The 14705-nt window shown below is 39.6% G+C and overlaps 1 protein-coding gene across 9 annotated transcripts; it reads left to right on the top strand.

Annotated features, from left to right (window-relative positions):
* Nucleotides 1-540: 540 nt before the first annotated feature.
* Nucleotides 541-14343, top strand: LOC139655884 (cylicin-1-like). Of its 9 annotated transcripts, none has more exons than XM_071533284.1 (26): nucleotides 541-674; nucleotides 1406-1566; nucleotides 2119-2226; nucleotides 3143-3259; nucleotides 5283-5382; nucleotides 6042-6085; nucleotides 6420-6509; nucleotides 6728-6832; nucleotides 6939-7058; nucleotides 7267-7356; nucleotides 8199-8262; nucleotides 8374-8429; nucleotides 8549-8600; nucleotides 8705-8805; nucleotides 9058-9138; nucleotides 9396-9503; nucleotides 9616-9690; nucleotides 10736-10804; nucleotides 10902-10964; nucleotides 11164-11238; nucleotides 12191-12268; nucleotides 12352-12462; nucleotides 12793-12870; nucleotides 12963-13055; nucleotides 13147-13191; nucleotides 13520-14343. In XM_071533284.1, the coding sequence occupies exons 1-26, from the start codon at nucleotides 653-655 to the stop codon at nucleotides 13958-13960; spliced, it is 2547 nt and encodes an 848-aa protein (XP_071389385.1). In that variant the 5' UTR covers nucleotides 541-652; the 3' UTR covers nucleotides 13961-14343. The 9 variants fall into 9 exon arrangements, with proteins under 9 accessions (XP_071389385.1, XP_071389384.1, XP_071389382.1 ...); XM_071533283.1 differs by having other exon boundaries at nucleotides 6417-6509; XM_071533281.1 differs by having other exon boundaries at nucleotides 6042-6094.
* Nucleotides 14344-14705: the final 362 nt, after the last annotated feature.

Here is a 14705-nt window from a genome sequence, read left to right as displayed (position 1 = left end):
AGAATAGACTATAGAAGGGAAAGGATCTCGCCATGCTACCTCGGTTGAAACCGGTTGAAACTCAGTATTGTAAAATTGCTGACACTGTTCAAAAGTAATAGAAGATAAACGCAAACGTGAGTCCAGTTTTCTCCTGCAGCTGTGACACTTGCAATGCAAATGCTTTCCAGTGAACATAGGCAGTAAACCGGCTTTACCTGTTGAGCACACAGGTAGACCAACCCATTTTTAGGGTTAGCCAGAATGACACCAGAATGTAGACGATTTTGCCTTCAAAATAAAAGTGTACAATTAGTCACTCTTGAGAAGAAAAGATTAAGCAAGTACTGGGGCGTACAGAACAACAAAACTCGTATGAAAATACTCAATGGAATGATTTGATTAAATACAGAGTGAGGTTTATAGCTGTAAAGTAGACACAACCGTTTTGTTTTATAAAAGATTATGTTCATCAATGAGAGCTTTTATTTTGACATTTGTGAGGGGAAGTTTCAATTTGTATTATGGCTGGCTTGACATTTGGCCCTATTTCCTTTTCTATATAGCTCCCAGAGCTAAAGGACTCCTCACACCTTGGTCATAGACGTCTACAGGTGGGTCTGGGAGTCAGATGAGAGCCGGATCCCTGAAGTGAGGAGCGGACTGGAGCTGAATGGAGTCCAGCCGACCCAAAGGTTTGCTGTCTTGACTTTGGCCATAATCACTTTCAGCAGTCTACCATAGTTATCATGCACTTTACAGTTTGATGACTTTTGGATGCAATTTTGGCTCATCTCTTTTGTATATTGGGTGAGCCAGCATTTCAGAAGAGAAAACCAATGGTCCATATATGATTGTTTTTTATAAAAACGTTCCTGTGGTTGATACTGCATGTTTACATATAACAAAGCCATAGAGCCTTTTTTCCTTTTTACTGTCAGGGGTGTGGCACCTTGGCGTGCTGCTGTTCTGCAATGTAATAGTTAAGCAATTCACTAGTTATATCGCAAAGGACAGAGAAAAGCCTGTAGTGCACCATTTGATCCATTCATTAAGACCAAATAATTGATTTTGATACCTACATGGTTTTTTTTTTCTACCTGGCTGTCCACTTTAAGGAAGTCGCAAAATAAGGAAGTGCAGTCCTACCCTTTCCCTCAGTCATATTGTATGATACAACCAATGTTGATGTGGATCCTTGGAGAGGCTATACTTACACTGATACACTGATATCTGAATGTCATCACTGGTAGCATCACAGAAATCTAGTCCATCAAAGGTAGACTTTTAACAGCAGATTGTCTATAAAGTTTGATATTGGCTGCTCATTACTTCCTGACTTTTATGATTTCAAATGAAAAGTACAGATCAGAGTTAGTTGTGTCAGTGTACCAAGGCTCTGAAACACCTCTCTGTGCTTGTGTAGCTCCAGGCGGAGCAGATGGAGGTGGAGGTGCAGGCCAGCCAGTGCGGGTCCTTACAGGTGGAGTGCAGCCGGCAGCTGAGGCAGGCCAGCCTGCTGACCTGGGCAAGCTGGATGGAGACAAGAGTGAGCCCAAATACCCTGCAGGGGCAGGAGACAGACAGGTGAGCAGGAGACACACTGGAAGAATGACACCATATATCCATTTGGAAGAAAAGTAGTTCATTTTACTGTGTGAGGATTTTCAATTCAAAATGAGATATAGCCACGACATCTCTAAAACACACCTACACTTGCAAAATAATATGTTGCATAAAAGTAAAGAACATTTTGGGTTACTCTCAAAGTTATGAGTCATATTGAGACCATTTCTTATAAAAAAAGGCACTTTTTAAGGTATAATCATCTGTTGTTTTGCGATATTAAATATTAACTAAATATTGAAAACAAATACCTATATATAGCAATGTGGAATGAAACTCTTCAAGTGTTACATGTTTCAAATGGTGGCTATCTCCTTTTGGAATACATTTCTGCATTTCTAAAAGGCCAAGACTGAATTTCTGAAACTAAAGGTGAAAGGCTAAAAAGTTCACTGTGAGAATGACAAGAACCCTTGAAGAATGCTCTCAAGCCCTGTTTGTGTTTTACAAGATTCTGAAGGCTGTAAATGTCACCGCAAATAATCCCTCCTTTCTCTTTTTGTCTTTCATCAGGAGCTGTACTCATTTGACAGCTCTCTGTCCTCCTCAGACAGCGAGGATGAGGGGATAGGCAAGAAGGAGAAGAAAAAGAAGAAACTAAAGAAGAAGAAGAAGAAGAAGGTACGTGTCTCAGAAAAGCTGATCTTCATCACTAACCAATCCACATGCGCTGCTACTTGCAGAACAAAGTCATTCAGTCATTAAAAACAAAAAAAAACATGGATTTGAAGTCAGCTCTAATTGGAGAAAGATCATTTCTTTACTGTAAACAAACAGAATCTGGCTTTCAATTGAACTGTAAGCCTGCAATTGCAGGACAAAGCCTAGTTGGAGCCTAATTGTTCTAATGACTATGGAAAATCTCTCTTCAAAGCCACTTTTTTCCTTTACCAGCACTGAGTATATACTGAAAACTCACAATGACGTTGCATTAATAAAAATGGGACAGAGAGCGCTGAAAGGGGAAAAAAACACACACCCCAAATCTATCCTCATGTCTAATCAGATTAAGGAATAGTCACTGCAAAACAGTCAGTAGATCCCATGGTTACTTGAGGGTGTTGTCTTGATTGGAAGCCACACACCTAGAGGGCTGGATACCAGAAACAAATCCAGCCTGATGACTTCATGTGACAGAGGGCAGAAAGTAGGATAGAAGGCTTAAAGAACACCAACTACAGCCAGTCAAACAGGGGAGAGTTGGGACTGGAAGTGGCATCCAGTTGAGGAAAATATGGATCAACTCTCACTCTTGCAAGAAATTTAATTGGCTGGAATTGGTGTGTGTGTGACTTTCTGGTAAAACATTCCTTTGTGTGTTGAAAACTCCCCTGAACAGCCCCTCCCATCTGCTGCCAGCCAAACTGCTATATCTCCAACTGGTTATGACAAAGCATTGTTCCACAGTGCTCGTGTGCAGTGACTCATTCATTTCGTCTCTCGTTTATCACTTTCACCGACAAAAGGCGGGTATAAATAAACCTCCTCGCTATTTACACAAACTTGAGCAATAACTTCCCCGCCTCTTTTTCAACAGGATTCCAGCTCATCTTCATCTTCCTCCTCCTCATCATCCTCTTCCTCCTCCTCCTACTCCTCCTCCTCCTCCTCCTCCTCCTCTTCCTCTAGCAGCTCTTCAGACAGCGACAGTGAGGTAAGTTGTGGCTTTTTGGGCGGTGTGGGAGTCTGGAAAGCGTTGATCCAGGATTGCATCATTATTGACGCTTTAACCTTTTTCACTGATCATTATTAGTAGAAATTAGTTATCCTTTCACTATATAATAGCCCATTTTGAATCGAAATATAGAGTGTAAAATGGTGCCTTTTTACTCTTTTTACTCTTGTCTTGCTGTGACATGTCATACACTAGTTGTCCTCATCACATATTTTTCAATACCACAGAAATTCTCCCTATTAGGCCTAGACTTGCATATTTTCATTAGTAACCGCTCTGCTGGTGACTTACTCAACATAACGAGGAAGAGTTGTTGTGTTTTTCATGCATCATAAATAGAAGACTGAGCTCTTTTGTCATGTGCTCAGCTCTCAGGAAGTCTCTGTCTTTTCCACTAAAGCCAGAATATCCCCCAAATGAAGCAATTAGAGAGAATGTAGATCTGATTGGTTCATGGGGCACGACTGCTCTCCGCTCTGCCACCAATCAGTCGTGTGTGTTTTTAATCCGCGGGAAGTCTTTCCCGTGGCACCGCTAAATTAGCTCCCTTGCCGTAAGCACAAACAATTTCACAGCAGCTCATAAGAGATCGGTAGGCCCTCTAACTATGTCGCTGCCTCAGGTGAGGATATTTGATTTTGTCAGACAATGCAGTCTCTGAAGTGAAATATTAAATCTGGAATCGCTGTCAATTTGGCTATATTTAGCAATCTAAAAATTGAGCATTCATTGTCGTCTTTGGCAAGTTTGGGGATCAGCACAGCAGCCCCTCCCCATGGGCTGCTTTGTCAACAGCTTAAGCTTTGCAATACCTCCAAACTAAAGAGCACACAAATAAACCCAAAAGCAGCATTCACTCCCTTCTCTTTTTTTAGTCTAGTCTTGATAACACTTTGATCCAAATAACTGCAATCACATGGTGACGTGATACCATTTGATCTGAATGATATGCAGTAAGATGTCACCAAATGTACTCAGCCAGCCAGTGCAGGTGCTGCACTACTTCCTGCCTGTCTCCTGTGGGTGTGGGTGGGAAATCAGGAGACTCAGGAAAAGCAAGTGGCTTGGCTCTCGCAAGCTTTTGATGAACGAGTAACGGCAAAGAAACCTTGTGCATTCCCCACCCACTTCTCCACTCCCTTCAAACATCTGATAGGATTGACCTGTTCATTGACTAGTTGTTTGAAAGGCATAACCTTTCAAACACTTATCTATTACAAGACGTGAGGGACTAAAACACTCAGCTTAAACATTTATCTGTGATCTACTTGGCTTTATTTAGCCTCAGAAACCTTCAGGCATCACAAAACGTGTGTGTGTGTGTATGTGTATGTAGCGGGTGTTATTCTGCGCTGTTTATTTCAAGGATGACACATTTCTACATAAAAGAAAATACATACAATATACTCACCTGGAAGATAAAAATAATAAAACAAAATGAAAACAGGAGGTGTTGATCAACTTTGCTCTTCAAAATAAAAGACCTCTGCATACCTGCTTTTATATTTCACAGTAAGGGTCCCCGTTCATAATCTAGTGTAATAACATCTCTCTGCTACATGTGCATGCTCACATACATGGATATATATAATATGTCCATGCATCCAGTATGTGTTTAATATGCCTCATACCCACAGTGTTGCCTGTGCATGACATTACATGTGTTAGTTGTGGCTGCATATCCAGAGTGGGTGTGGATGTTAGTTTTCCAAATGTTTCATATGTACTTTGTAGGTGGCACCAGGCCCTGTTTCTGATGGCTTTATCTTTATTAAATATATTTTAAATAAATATATGCAGATGGTTAGATTGCGCAAAGACACTACCTTGCCAAACAAGCTTCATAGACATAAATAACACAAATAAAAAATTCTAAAACTCACAGCCTCGTTCTGCACAGATAAGCTTTGGTCTTATTTCACTGCATCAATCAGTGTTTGATTTTGCCTGTTTCAGTGCTAAACTAGAATAATTAAAGATTCCCCTCAACATTCGCTTGCAGGATGAGAAGAAGAAGAAGAAGAAGAAAAAGGAGAAGAAGACAAAGCAAAAGGATGAGGAGAAGGAATATGTCTGGGACAGCACTGTCATATCTCAGTCTGGTAAGTGAAACTATTTCCCAGTTGAAGCCTTTAGAAAAAGAGCAAAGTGAGTCTGTTTTATGTTTTCAAATCTCAGCAAGGTAGTGCATTTGGAAGCTCTGCGCATTAACAGTTACAGAAAGAATGGTGATGTGGTTTGCAAGTATGTTGGCCAAAAAAATCAAAAGAAGTGTTCAATTCATCTTGTCTGTTGTGCTTTTAAATGAAATATTATTGTTAAAATTCCCCTTAGATTCAGCAAATAATGATTTTTATACTGGACATAAAGGTCTGTGTTACAGCCCCTAGTGCTATTCTTACTAGAATAGTATATCACTACTGTTGTGGTGACTGCTGTTACCGTGTAAAAACTTAATTCCTCAGATTTCAGTGCTTCTCATTTACTTCAAAGTTTGTATGATTGTTATATATTTAAGGTCGATAGAATCATCCTAGAGGCCATGAACAATATTCAAATCACAGTGTTTAAATTCATAAATGCATGGTTCACCCTGCAGTAATGATATGAGATCTGAGGCCATCTGAGGTTCTCAGGCCAAAATGTTCCTAAAAAGTTTTTAGTTTCAGATCCAAATGCACCATATAGAAAGTGTTTTTTTGAATCCCAGCATGGAAAGTATTTGTCCATTCATTAAAGCAGACATAATGCTTGTTTGTAGGTCCAGATGGCGAGATGGAACCGATATCTACAGAAGGCATGAAGGTAAGCGAGGTGAGACACTCAGATGAAATGTTAACCATGCTGCTTCTGTTGAACTCATCATTAAGGAGATGGATGCAGTATGAAAAAACACAGAAAAACAGGATTTTTTTTTACATCTATTGTCTTGACTCTATGGCTTTGACCCTTTGACTTCTTACTTTTGGTTGCTTGTAATGTTGATGATCGAGGAATTTAAGCTTTTCACCAGATAGGAGTGTGAGCTAAATGGCTAAAATGTAAACTGTAATGTAAATGGTGTTTAAATATTGTCTGCTGAACACAGGGTAAGGACATTTTTTCTCCAAATAAATGTGTTTTTTCTCTACTTCAGAAGTCCATCTCATCAGACAGCAAAGATGACAAGAAGAAAGAGAAGAAGAAGAAGAAGGACAAGAAGAAGAAGAAGAAGAAGAAGAAGAAGAAGGTATGCCAAACATGTCTACAATATACCGCAAATACACAACTGTCTCATCGCCAGTCTGTTATTTGTGGGACTAGCACAGATCAAAAAGTCATACTTGTTATAACAACACTGAAGCATTAACTTGTGAACTGCATTCTGCAATGATATCTTAATCACTCAGAAACCATAACTTATAAACATATAACTGAATATTTACTTCTCTGTTGCCTCTGTCCCAGGATTCCAGCTCCTCCTCATCTGACAGCTCATCCTCAGACAGTGAGGATGAAAAGAAGAAGAAGAAGAAGAAGAAAAAGAAGAAGAAGAAGAAGAAGAAGAAGAAGGTATGATTCCAAACATTTTGTTATCACCATATAGTGGCAATTGTTTGACACTGGTGGGTGTCTGATCTGCTTTGCAAGTTTATATCGGTTTGTTCTTCTCTCTCAGGACTCCAGCTCCTCTTCTTCAGATAGCTCTTCCTCCTCATCCTCCTCTTCTGACAGCGAAGATGACAAGAAGAAAAAGAAGAAGAAGAAAAAGAAGACAAAGAAGAAGAAGAAGAAGAAGGTATGTTGATCATGTTCAGCTAAACCTATAGTAACAAATGCATTTTGTAATTACACTGTAAAAAAAAAAAAGCAGCTGTATATAGATCATTATTGCCAAGTGTAATTAATGCATGACTTGTGTTAATGTAAATAATTTCAAATGAATGCATGAATGGCCAACAGATGCTTTATTTATGGAAATGAAAATAAAAACTCTGTTGACACAGGATTCTAGCTCTTCATCCTCTGACAGCGACAAAGACAAGAAGAAGAAGGACAAGAAAAAGAAGAAGAAGAAGGATAAGGATGAGAAAAAGGTATATTTCCCCTTCTTTGTTTCCAGAAAGTCTGAAGTCTGTAAACTCAGTCAGGCAGCAGGTTTTTAGGTCAGGAGCGAGGTCGCTCATCATGTGAACATTGCAAGGCATTTCATTTATTCTGGGAATGCTGAGTCAAATCCCATTTCTCCTTTTTTTCTGCATAGCACAGATTTGCTTTTCATTAAGTTACACAACAAATATAAATCTTTCCCTTTCATAATGCGTGGCTCTAGAGTTAGTAGTGAAGAAAAGGCAGATTTCCCAACAGTGCGCCTCCTCAGTGTTGTCACACAGGACAGAAAGTGGGCAGCTAGCTACTGTACCTGTCTGGACCTGTAAGAGAATGCTATGAGAAGATTCATAGTCTTACCATACTCTCTCACCACATCAGCTCATACTGTAGCTCAGCTGTATTCCACATGTATTCTACTGCAGAGACACCGCATGTTTACTTTACACTCTACACTGATTATACTGCTCTAATATTTGGATTAGTGAACACTTTTTGTAAAAAACAATTGCAAAATTGTGTGTTTTGTAATATATATGGATATATATGGCACAAACAACATTTGTTAACATTGTTTTTGTATAAAATGTGAGTGTGCATGTGCGTGTGTGTGTGTGTGTGTGCGCATGTTTGCCTGTATATACTGTACGTGTGTCCACTTGTGTGTGTCTGTGTGTGTTTCTCTCTGTGTGTGTGTGTGTGTGTGTGTGTGTGTGTGTGTGTGTGTGTGTAGAGTTGCAGGGGGAATCCGAGACAAAATGACTCTACTAAGGTACAGTATGTAAGATACTAAATAAAAAAGTCTGATTGTGTTTGTGTTGTTTCACAGGGAGAAGAGAAGGATGAACAGGAGAAGGATGAGCTCAGCAGTGCTGCTGCTCTGTCAGCTGCTGGTGAGTTCCTGCTGTGTTTCGGTGACTGGAAATAGACAGAGACGCGAACTGCAGCAACAAGCTCTAAGTGTGATCAAACCAGTTCATACACACTCTGTCCCCTGTCTGCAGGTGGTGAGAGTGCAGGGCCAAGTGGCGATGGAGATAAAAAGAAAGATGATGACAAGGTGAAGCCCACACACACACACACACACACACACACACACACACACACACCACACACACACACACGCATACATGCACATACACATACACACAAACTAATTCCTTTGCTTTTTCATGACAGCTCAAGAAGGACAAAGCAAAAGAAGACAGCAAACTGGACTCTGAATTCACTGGTATGTGTGCTGCTGTGGCTGATCGACCAGTCAACATGTGATTGGAGGTTTGGAAAAGTATAGACTTTGTTTTTGGTAATTATGTAATAATGTCTCCTGTTCAGCTGATGGTATGGAGGAGGGACACCTGAGTGATGATGAGGGAGAAGGAGGGATGGACAAAGACAAGGAGAAGAAGAAGAAGAAGTTGAAGAAGAAGAAAAAGGTAAACATGTTACAGTGTGTCTACTGTGCTACAAAGAGAACAAATATATAAATATGATGAATGCTTTGGTCTTTGCTGCCCCAAAACATAGTTTTATAGCACAGAATTTAGCCATTTGTATTGGCATTATACAATATTATAGTATATGATTATCACAATGAATTGATGTAAGATTTGTTAATACATAATATAGTAATGTTACACAGCATGTTTTACCTTTTCATTTTCTTTTTTTGTTTTGTTTTGCAACAGGATTCTGGTTCTGGATCTTCTTCTGACAGCGATGATGACAAAAAAGACAAGAAGAAGAAAAAGAAGAAGAAGAAGGAAAAGGTAAAGAGACCTTTGCAAATGGTGGTGTGCCTGCGGATCAGTAAGCTGCCTCAGTATAGGCAAATATTTTTCAAACATCATTATACAGAAAAACAACACAGTATACTGAGCATGGTACAGTGCACAGAATATTATATTTTTAAGATATATACGCTGAACAGAACTCAAATACAGCAACTATTCTTCAAAGGACAGAACAGAGACATCCAGAGGAAGAAATTGTATATGATATTAATTTTGATACATTTTATCCATAGGATTCCTCCAGCTCCTCCTCTTCCTCCTCTGACAGCTCCTCCTCAGACAGTGAAGATGAGAAAAAGAAGAAGAAGAAGAGAAAGAAGATGAAGAAGAAGAAGGATAAGGTTTGTGTCCTCAAAACACATCCACAAATCCCCTTCTGTTTGTGTTGTTGATGAATGGCTCAGCTGTGTGTTGTATTGGTGTTATATCATTCTCAGCTCTCTCTCTCTGCAGGATTCCAGCTCTTCTTCCTCTTCCTCGTCTTCTGATAGCGAAGATGACAAGAAGAAGAAAAAGAAAAAGAAGAAGGTGAGAGTCTACAAATATTGTGTGCTTACCAATTAACCATGTATGCACTAATGGTCAGGGATGGGGCCATTCATGAATTGAACTGAGAATGCATGGTAAATTCCAATTCAATTCCTGGAGTTGGAACTTGAATTGGAATGTCACCCAGCTCTAAGGAAACAGAATTGGAATGACAGGAAAGTCCATGAAATTCCACTTCTAAGAGAGTTTGTCTTGACTTGCTAAACATAATAAATCAAACATTATGAATCAAATAAAAGACAGTTAAATCAAATACATTCAGTCATAATGTATGGGTTACGATTACATGTTATGCATCAAGTACCACTTGAAAGGTACCTTTAACATTTTATGATATTCAGTGTTATATATAACACTATGTGTAATCTCAAATATGTGGTAAGAAAAAAAACAACACAGAATTTCACAGAATTTCATTGAATTAAATTCAACTCCCTTAGATTCCAATTCAATTCCAATTCTGTTTCCTGTAGGTTTTTTCAACTTCCAGTTCCAATTCTTCAGTTGAATTTGAATTGATGAGTTAATTCATGAATAGGCTGATGGTGGAGATTTTTGGATAAAATGGCACATGATAGCAAATATGCCTTATAACCTGGATCCAGCCTCAGGAATTCATCACCTGGATCGATGATTTTTCAATCACCAGCCTAAATCGTTCCTGATTGTCTTTTAAATCACTTGACGTGCTCTTATGTAATGATGGTGGTCTTTCCACCACTGTTCTGTTATACTGTTTTGTTGGTTTAACTTCATCCTCCTTACACCCACAAACAGGAGAGTCCAATCAAAGTGTTTAATACCTCTGTGCTCAAATTGCCCATTCAGAGGAAATTACTGCCAGTCCCATGAAATTCAAATGGTTCCTGTGGTTAACCAGTGGAAATGAAAAGGAGTGATTGATCCAGGCTAGTGTAGGGATGAAGTGTAGGGATGAAGTCTGGGTGGCACTGACATATAAAACCCTGAGAATCTTCCCATGAGCCTCTCTGACTGACCACTGACTCACTGATATGCTTTCTAGAAGGACAGCTCTTCTGATGACAGCTCCTCTTCCTCCTCTTCCTCCTCCTCTGATAGTGATGATGACACGGTGAGGCCACACACACACACACACACACTTCAGGTGTCAATCACCAGGAGATAAATGGTTTTATGGTTTATTCTGAACACATTTTTGCTTACATCAGAAAAAGAAAAAGGACAAAAAGAAGAAAGATAAGAAAAAGAAGAGGAAGAAGGATACGAAGAAGGTGAGGAGAAGATTTATGTTATTGTTGAACCTATGTGAAAATCCAATATGCCATGCTGCAGAGAGGTGCAATGACAAATGCCATCTAATGATGACTTTTATCCAAAGCTCCTCACAATATCATGCATACACAGATATATTTATTATGTTGGACTTTAAACACGCAGTTACATGGTGGAAAATAATATGTTCTGTGGCAGGATTCTGACTCTGACAGTGACGATGATAAGAAGAAAAAGAAGAAGGATAAGAAGAAGAAGAAGAAAAAGAAGGAGGTGGTACTGGAAGCTTTTAGTCTGATATTAGGATTGCACACTCAGTTTGGCAGCACAACTAGAATCATTTGTTTAGTTTCATTTGTCTGTGTATATCTACATTATATATTTATTGATTTATTGATTATGGTTAATCTGGTAGAGAGGATTACAAGAAAAATAAGGATAAAAAGAAATGTTATTTTTTGTTATGTTGCGGCTCCAGTCCAACTTCCTCTTTAGAGGGTGTTGGTGAGGTGAGCACAAGGTCAACAATAGATCCCAGATACAAAAGTTAAACACCATGAGAAAGACAGGAACCTGGGGCGCCCGGTGGATCACCGAGTACAGCGCGTACCATATAAGGCTCAGTCCTTCCCGCAGCGACCCGGGTTCAAATCCACCCTGTGGTCATTTGCTGCATGTCCTCCCCTCTCTCTCTCCCATACATTCCTTTCTCTCTCACTATCTCTGTCTAATAAAGCATAAAATAAATCTTTAAAAAAAAAGAAAGACAGCAACCTGATAGTTCATGTGACAGACAGTTTGACAATGAATAACAATCTTTGTCCATAAATATCTTACAAAAATAGTGTAACAAATTCCACCTGTTCAAATTATGAAAGTGTAGTGTGGATGGGTTTGGGACATTATCTGAGTACCCTAGGGAGACCATTCCCAAGACACATTATGTGTCACAAGCTGCAGTACCAAGTGTTAGGTCAATACAATTGGTTGCACAGTTTTGAAACAAAATTTGAGCCATTTTTGCCCATTCAAAATTGACAAAAAATGAAAAAAAGCCAGACATCAGATGGGCTGTGAACAGAAGATGCAGTGGAGTGAAAGAAGTGAAGTCACAGTGTGTCTGAAGGCTGCAGGAGCTGTGACGAAGAATTCTTACTGGTTATCACAGTGCAAAAATGATCTCTTTGTACTGTTCTAGACAATATGTTTTCCCCTTTATGTTCAGGACTCATCCGACAGTGACGACGATAAGAAGAAGAAGAAGAAGAAGAAGAAAGATAAGAAGAAAAAGAAAAAGAAGGATGTATGTATGGCTGTCAGTGCTTAGACTGTGTCATTACTGTTAGCGGAATGTGACATATGACATCATTTCTCTTTTCTGTCCAGGATTCTTCTTCTTCGTCTTCTTCTTCCTCTGATTCTTCTAGTGATGATGATAAGAAGAAAAAGAAGAAGAAGAAAGATAAGAAGAAGAAGAAAAAGAAAGACAAGAAAAAGGTAAAGCAGGGTGGATGTTTTGGCATTTGTCCACAGCAGCCTTTCTCCTCACTGACACAAATGTGAATTATTTTCCAATAGAGCTATAAGTTTGAATTAAGGTATACTAAGTGCTACTATTAAGATACTAACCCTAACCAAGAATTAAGGATGGGAGGTTTCTTATGCAATGTATAAGTCCATTTTATTCCAAAGTGTAAAAAGTTTAACATTAAATTAAATTCAAACGTTTTGGTCAGGCATAAATTTGAATCAAGCCCATGCGTTATTGAGCTTACATCCAAATTAAGGCCCAAGGACTCAACAATTACCATATTCACACCCATCTAGGATTCAGATTCTTCTAGCAGTGATGATGATAAGAAAAAGAAGAAGAAGAAGAAGGACAAAAAGAAGAAGAAAAAGAAGGTAATTCAGCGTGTGAGAAAGAAAACCATTCGATGCCATTATACCACGTTATAAAAGGTGAATAATGGAATGTTTCACCCTCTTTATTGGAGCAGGACTCGAGCTCAAGTTCATCAAGCTCATCTGACAGTTCCAGCGGCAGTGACAAGGAGAACAAAAAGGACAAGAAGAAGAAGAAGAAAAAGGTAAATTACATATGAAAAGGAAATCTCATCAGATTATGTTCCACATGAAGGGGAACGGCAGGATCTTATTGGCTCTCTGCTTGCTTTCCAGAGTTCAGGCTCATCAGGGAGTGAAAAGGACGAGAAGAAAAAGAAAGTGAGTTTTATTTTAATGTGAATTCTGAGAGCAATATTAAGGATGATTATAGACTTGCATTCATTTTTGGAGCCTAGGTGACATCTTTGGTCAAGTTGAAGAAAGAGATATAAAGAGATTTGTAAAGGTTCCACACAGACTTTGACAAACTTCAAAACTGCTGAATTTATGAACAAAACCCCCTTTATTATTTTTAAATGACTGTATTTCTCCTCACAAGCAGGGCCAACCTAGTGGCTCTCTAACCCATGGACTGTCGCTGATTCCCACCTTGATACCATGCATTTTACTGTTGAATTCATTGAATGTCCTATCCCTCTTCTTCCAGGATGGCCCTGAGGAAAGCGTGGAGCCAAAGACGGAGGGTTCACTCCCTGTCGGCGGTGAAAGCTCAGCCGCTGGCAGCAGCAGCTCCAGGCCTAGCAGCACTTCCGTCCTCTCCTCTGTATCACTCCCCTCCAAACCCGTCCTGAAGCTGGAGCCTCTGAATCCCCCGGTCCTCTCCTCTGTATCGCTCCCCTCCAAACCCGTCCTGAAGCTGGAGCCTCTGAATCCCCTGGCCGACTCCAAGCCTTCCCGATTCGAGTCTGTGATGGGCCCATCTGGCTCCAGGCTGAGTCCCTCTGACCGAAGAGACCCCATCCGCCGGCCCGTCAGCCCCATGGAGTCCTTGATAGGGAGCCCAAGGAGGCTGGGAGACCCAGGGAGCCGCACCACCCACCTCACCTCTAGTGATCTACTAAGAGGCCCCAAGCCTTACCATCAGTGAGATGACATCGATCTGTGTAGCCGTTACTGATAAACAGGCTTTTACTGGGTTTTGGTGGTAGAATAAGATGGTTTGAGAATGCTTTAATCCAAAAAAATCTGCTCTAATAATGCTCAGAGGACCTTGATTTCATGTGAGACAAATGCATCCATTCACAACTTATCAGTGTCTACTGTGGGGAAGAGAGGTCGTCGCTGAGTAAAGATGTGTCCTGACATGATGGAAATGCACAGGATATGGGATATAATTATGCAAAATGGCGGCGTTATCAGTGGCTTTATGTGATTAAAAAGTGTATTTGTGGAAGAAATGTGCATAAATTCTCCAGTCAAATCAAAAGAAAATGCAAATGTTAGGGGAATAAAAATACATGATTTTATTTATTTTGTGTTATGTGTTTATTTGTCCTCTTCTTCTTTTTCTTCTTATTATCATTATAACTATTGTTATTATTATTACAGTATGGCATGTAGTATAGTGTAGAATAAGCATATTCAATTATTAGCAACTGTAGTTCTGTACAGTGCATTAGGCCTAGAACAGCTTTTGGAAATGCTGACACTGTAATTACTTCACATGGAACGCAGCCTTCGCCCTGTTGAGAAGTTGTGACACAGCTTTGCAAAGATGTGATGTAACAGGAGAGGATTTATGTGCATGTGTATTGTAAAAAGGAACAAAATATGGGCTAGGTCCTTCCTGAACTGATCAGAATGTGGAAAGGTCTTGAATCAGCATTAATGTC

The sequence above is a fragment of the Centroberyx affinis genome, unplaced genomic scaffold, assembly GCF_046629955.1.
Source record: "Centroberyx affinis isolate AG114_WGS23_722 - 3 ecotype Tasmania unplaced genomic scaffold, CSIRO-AGI_Caff_v1 ptg002349l_1, whole genome shotgun sequence".
In the NCBI taxonomy this organism is placed as follows: domain Eukaryota; kingdom Metazoa; phylum Chordata; class Actinopteri; order Beryciformes; family Berycidae; genus Centroberyx; species Centroberyx affinis.
Note: the sequence above shows the minus strand (reverse complement) of the source record. Positions and strands in the feature narration are given on the sequence as shown.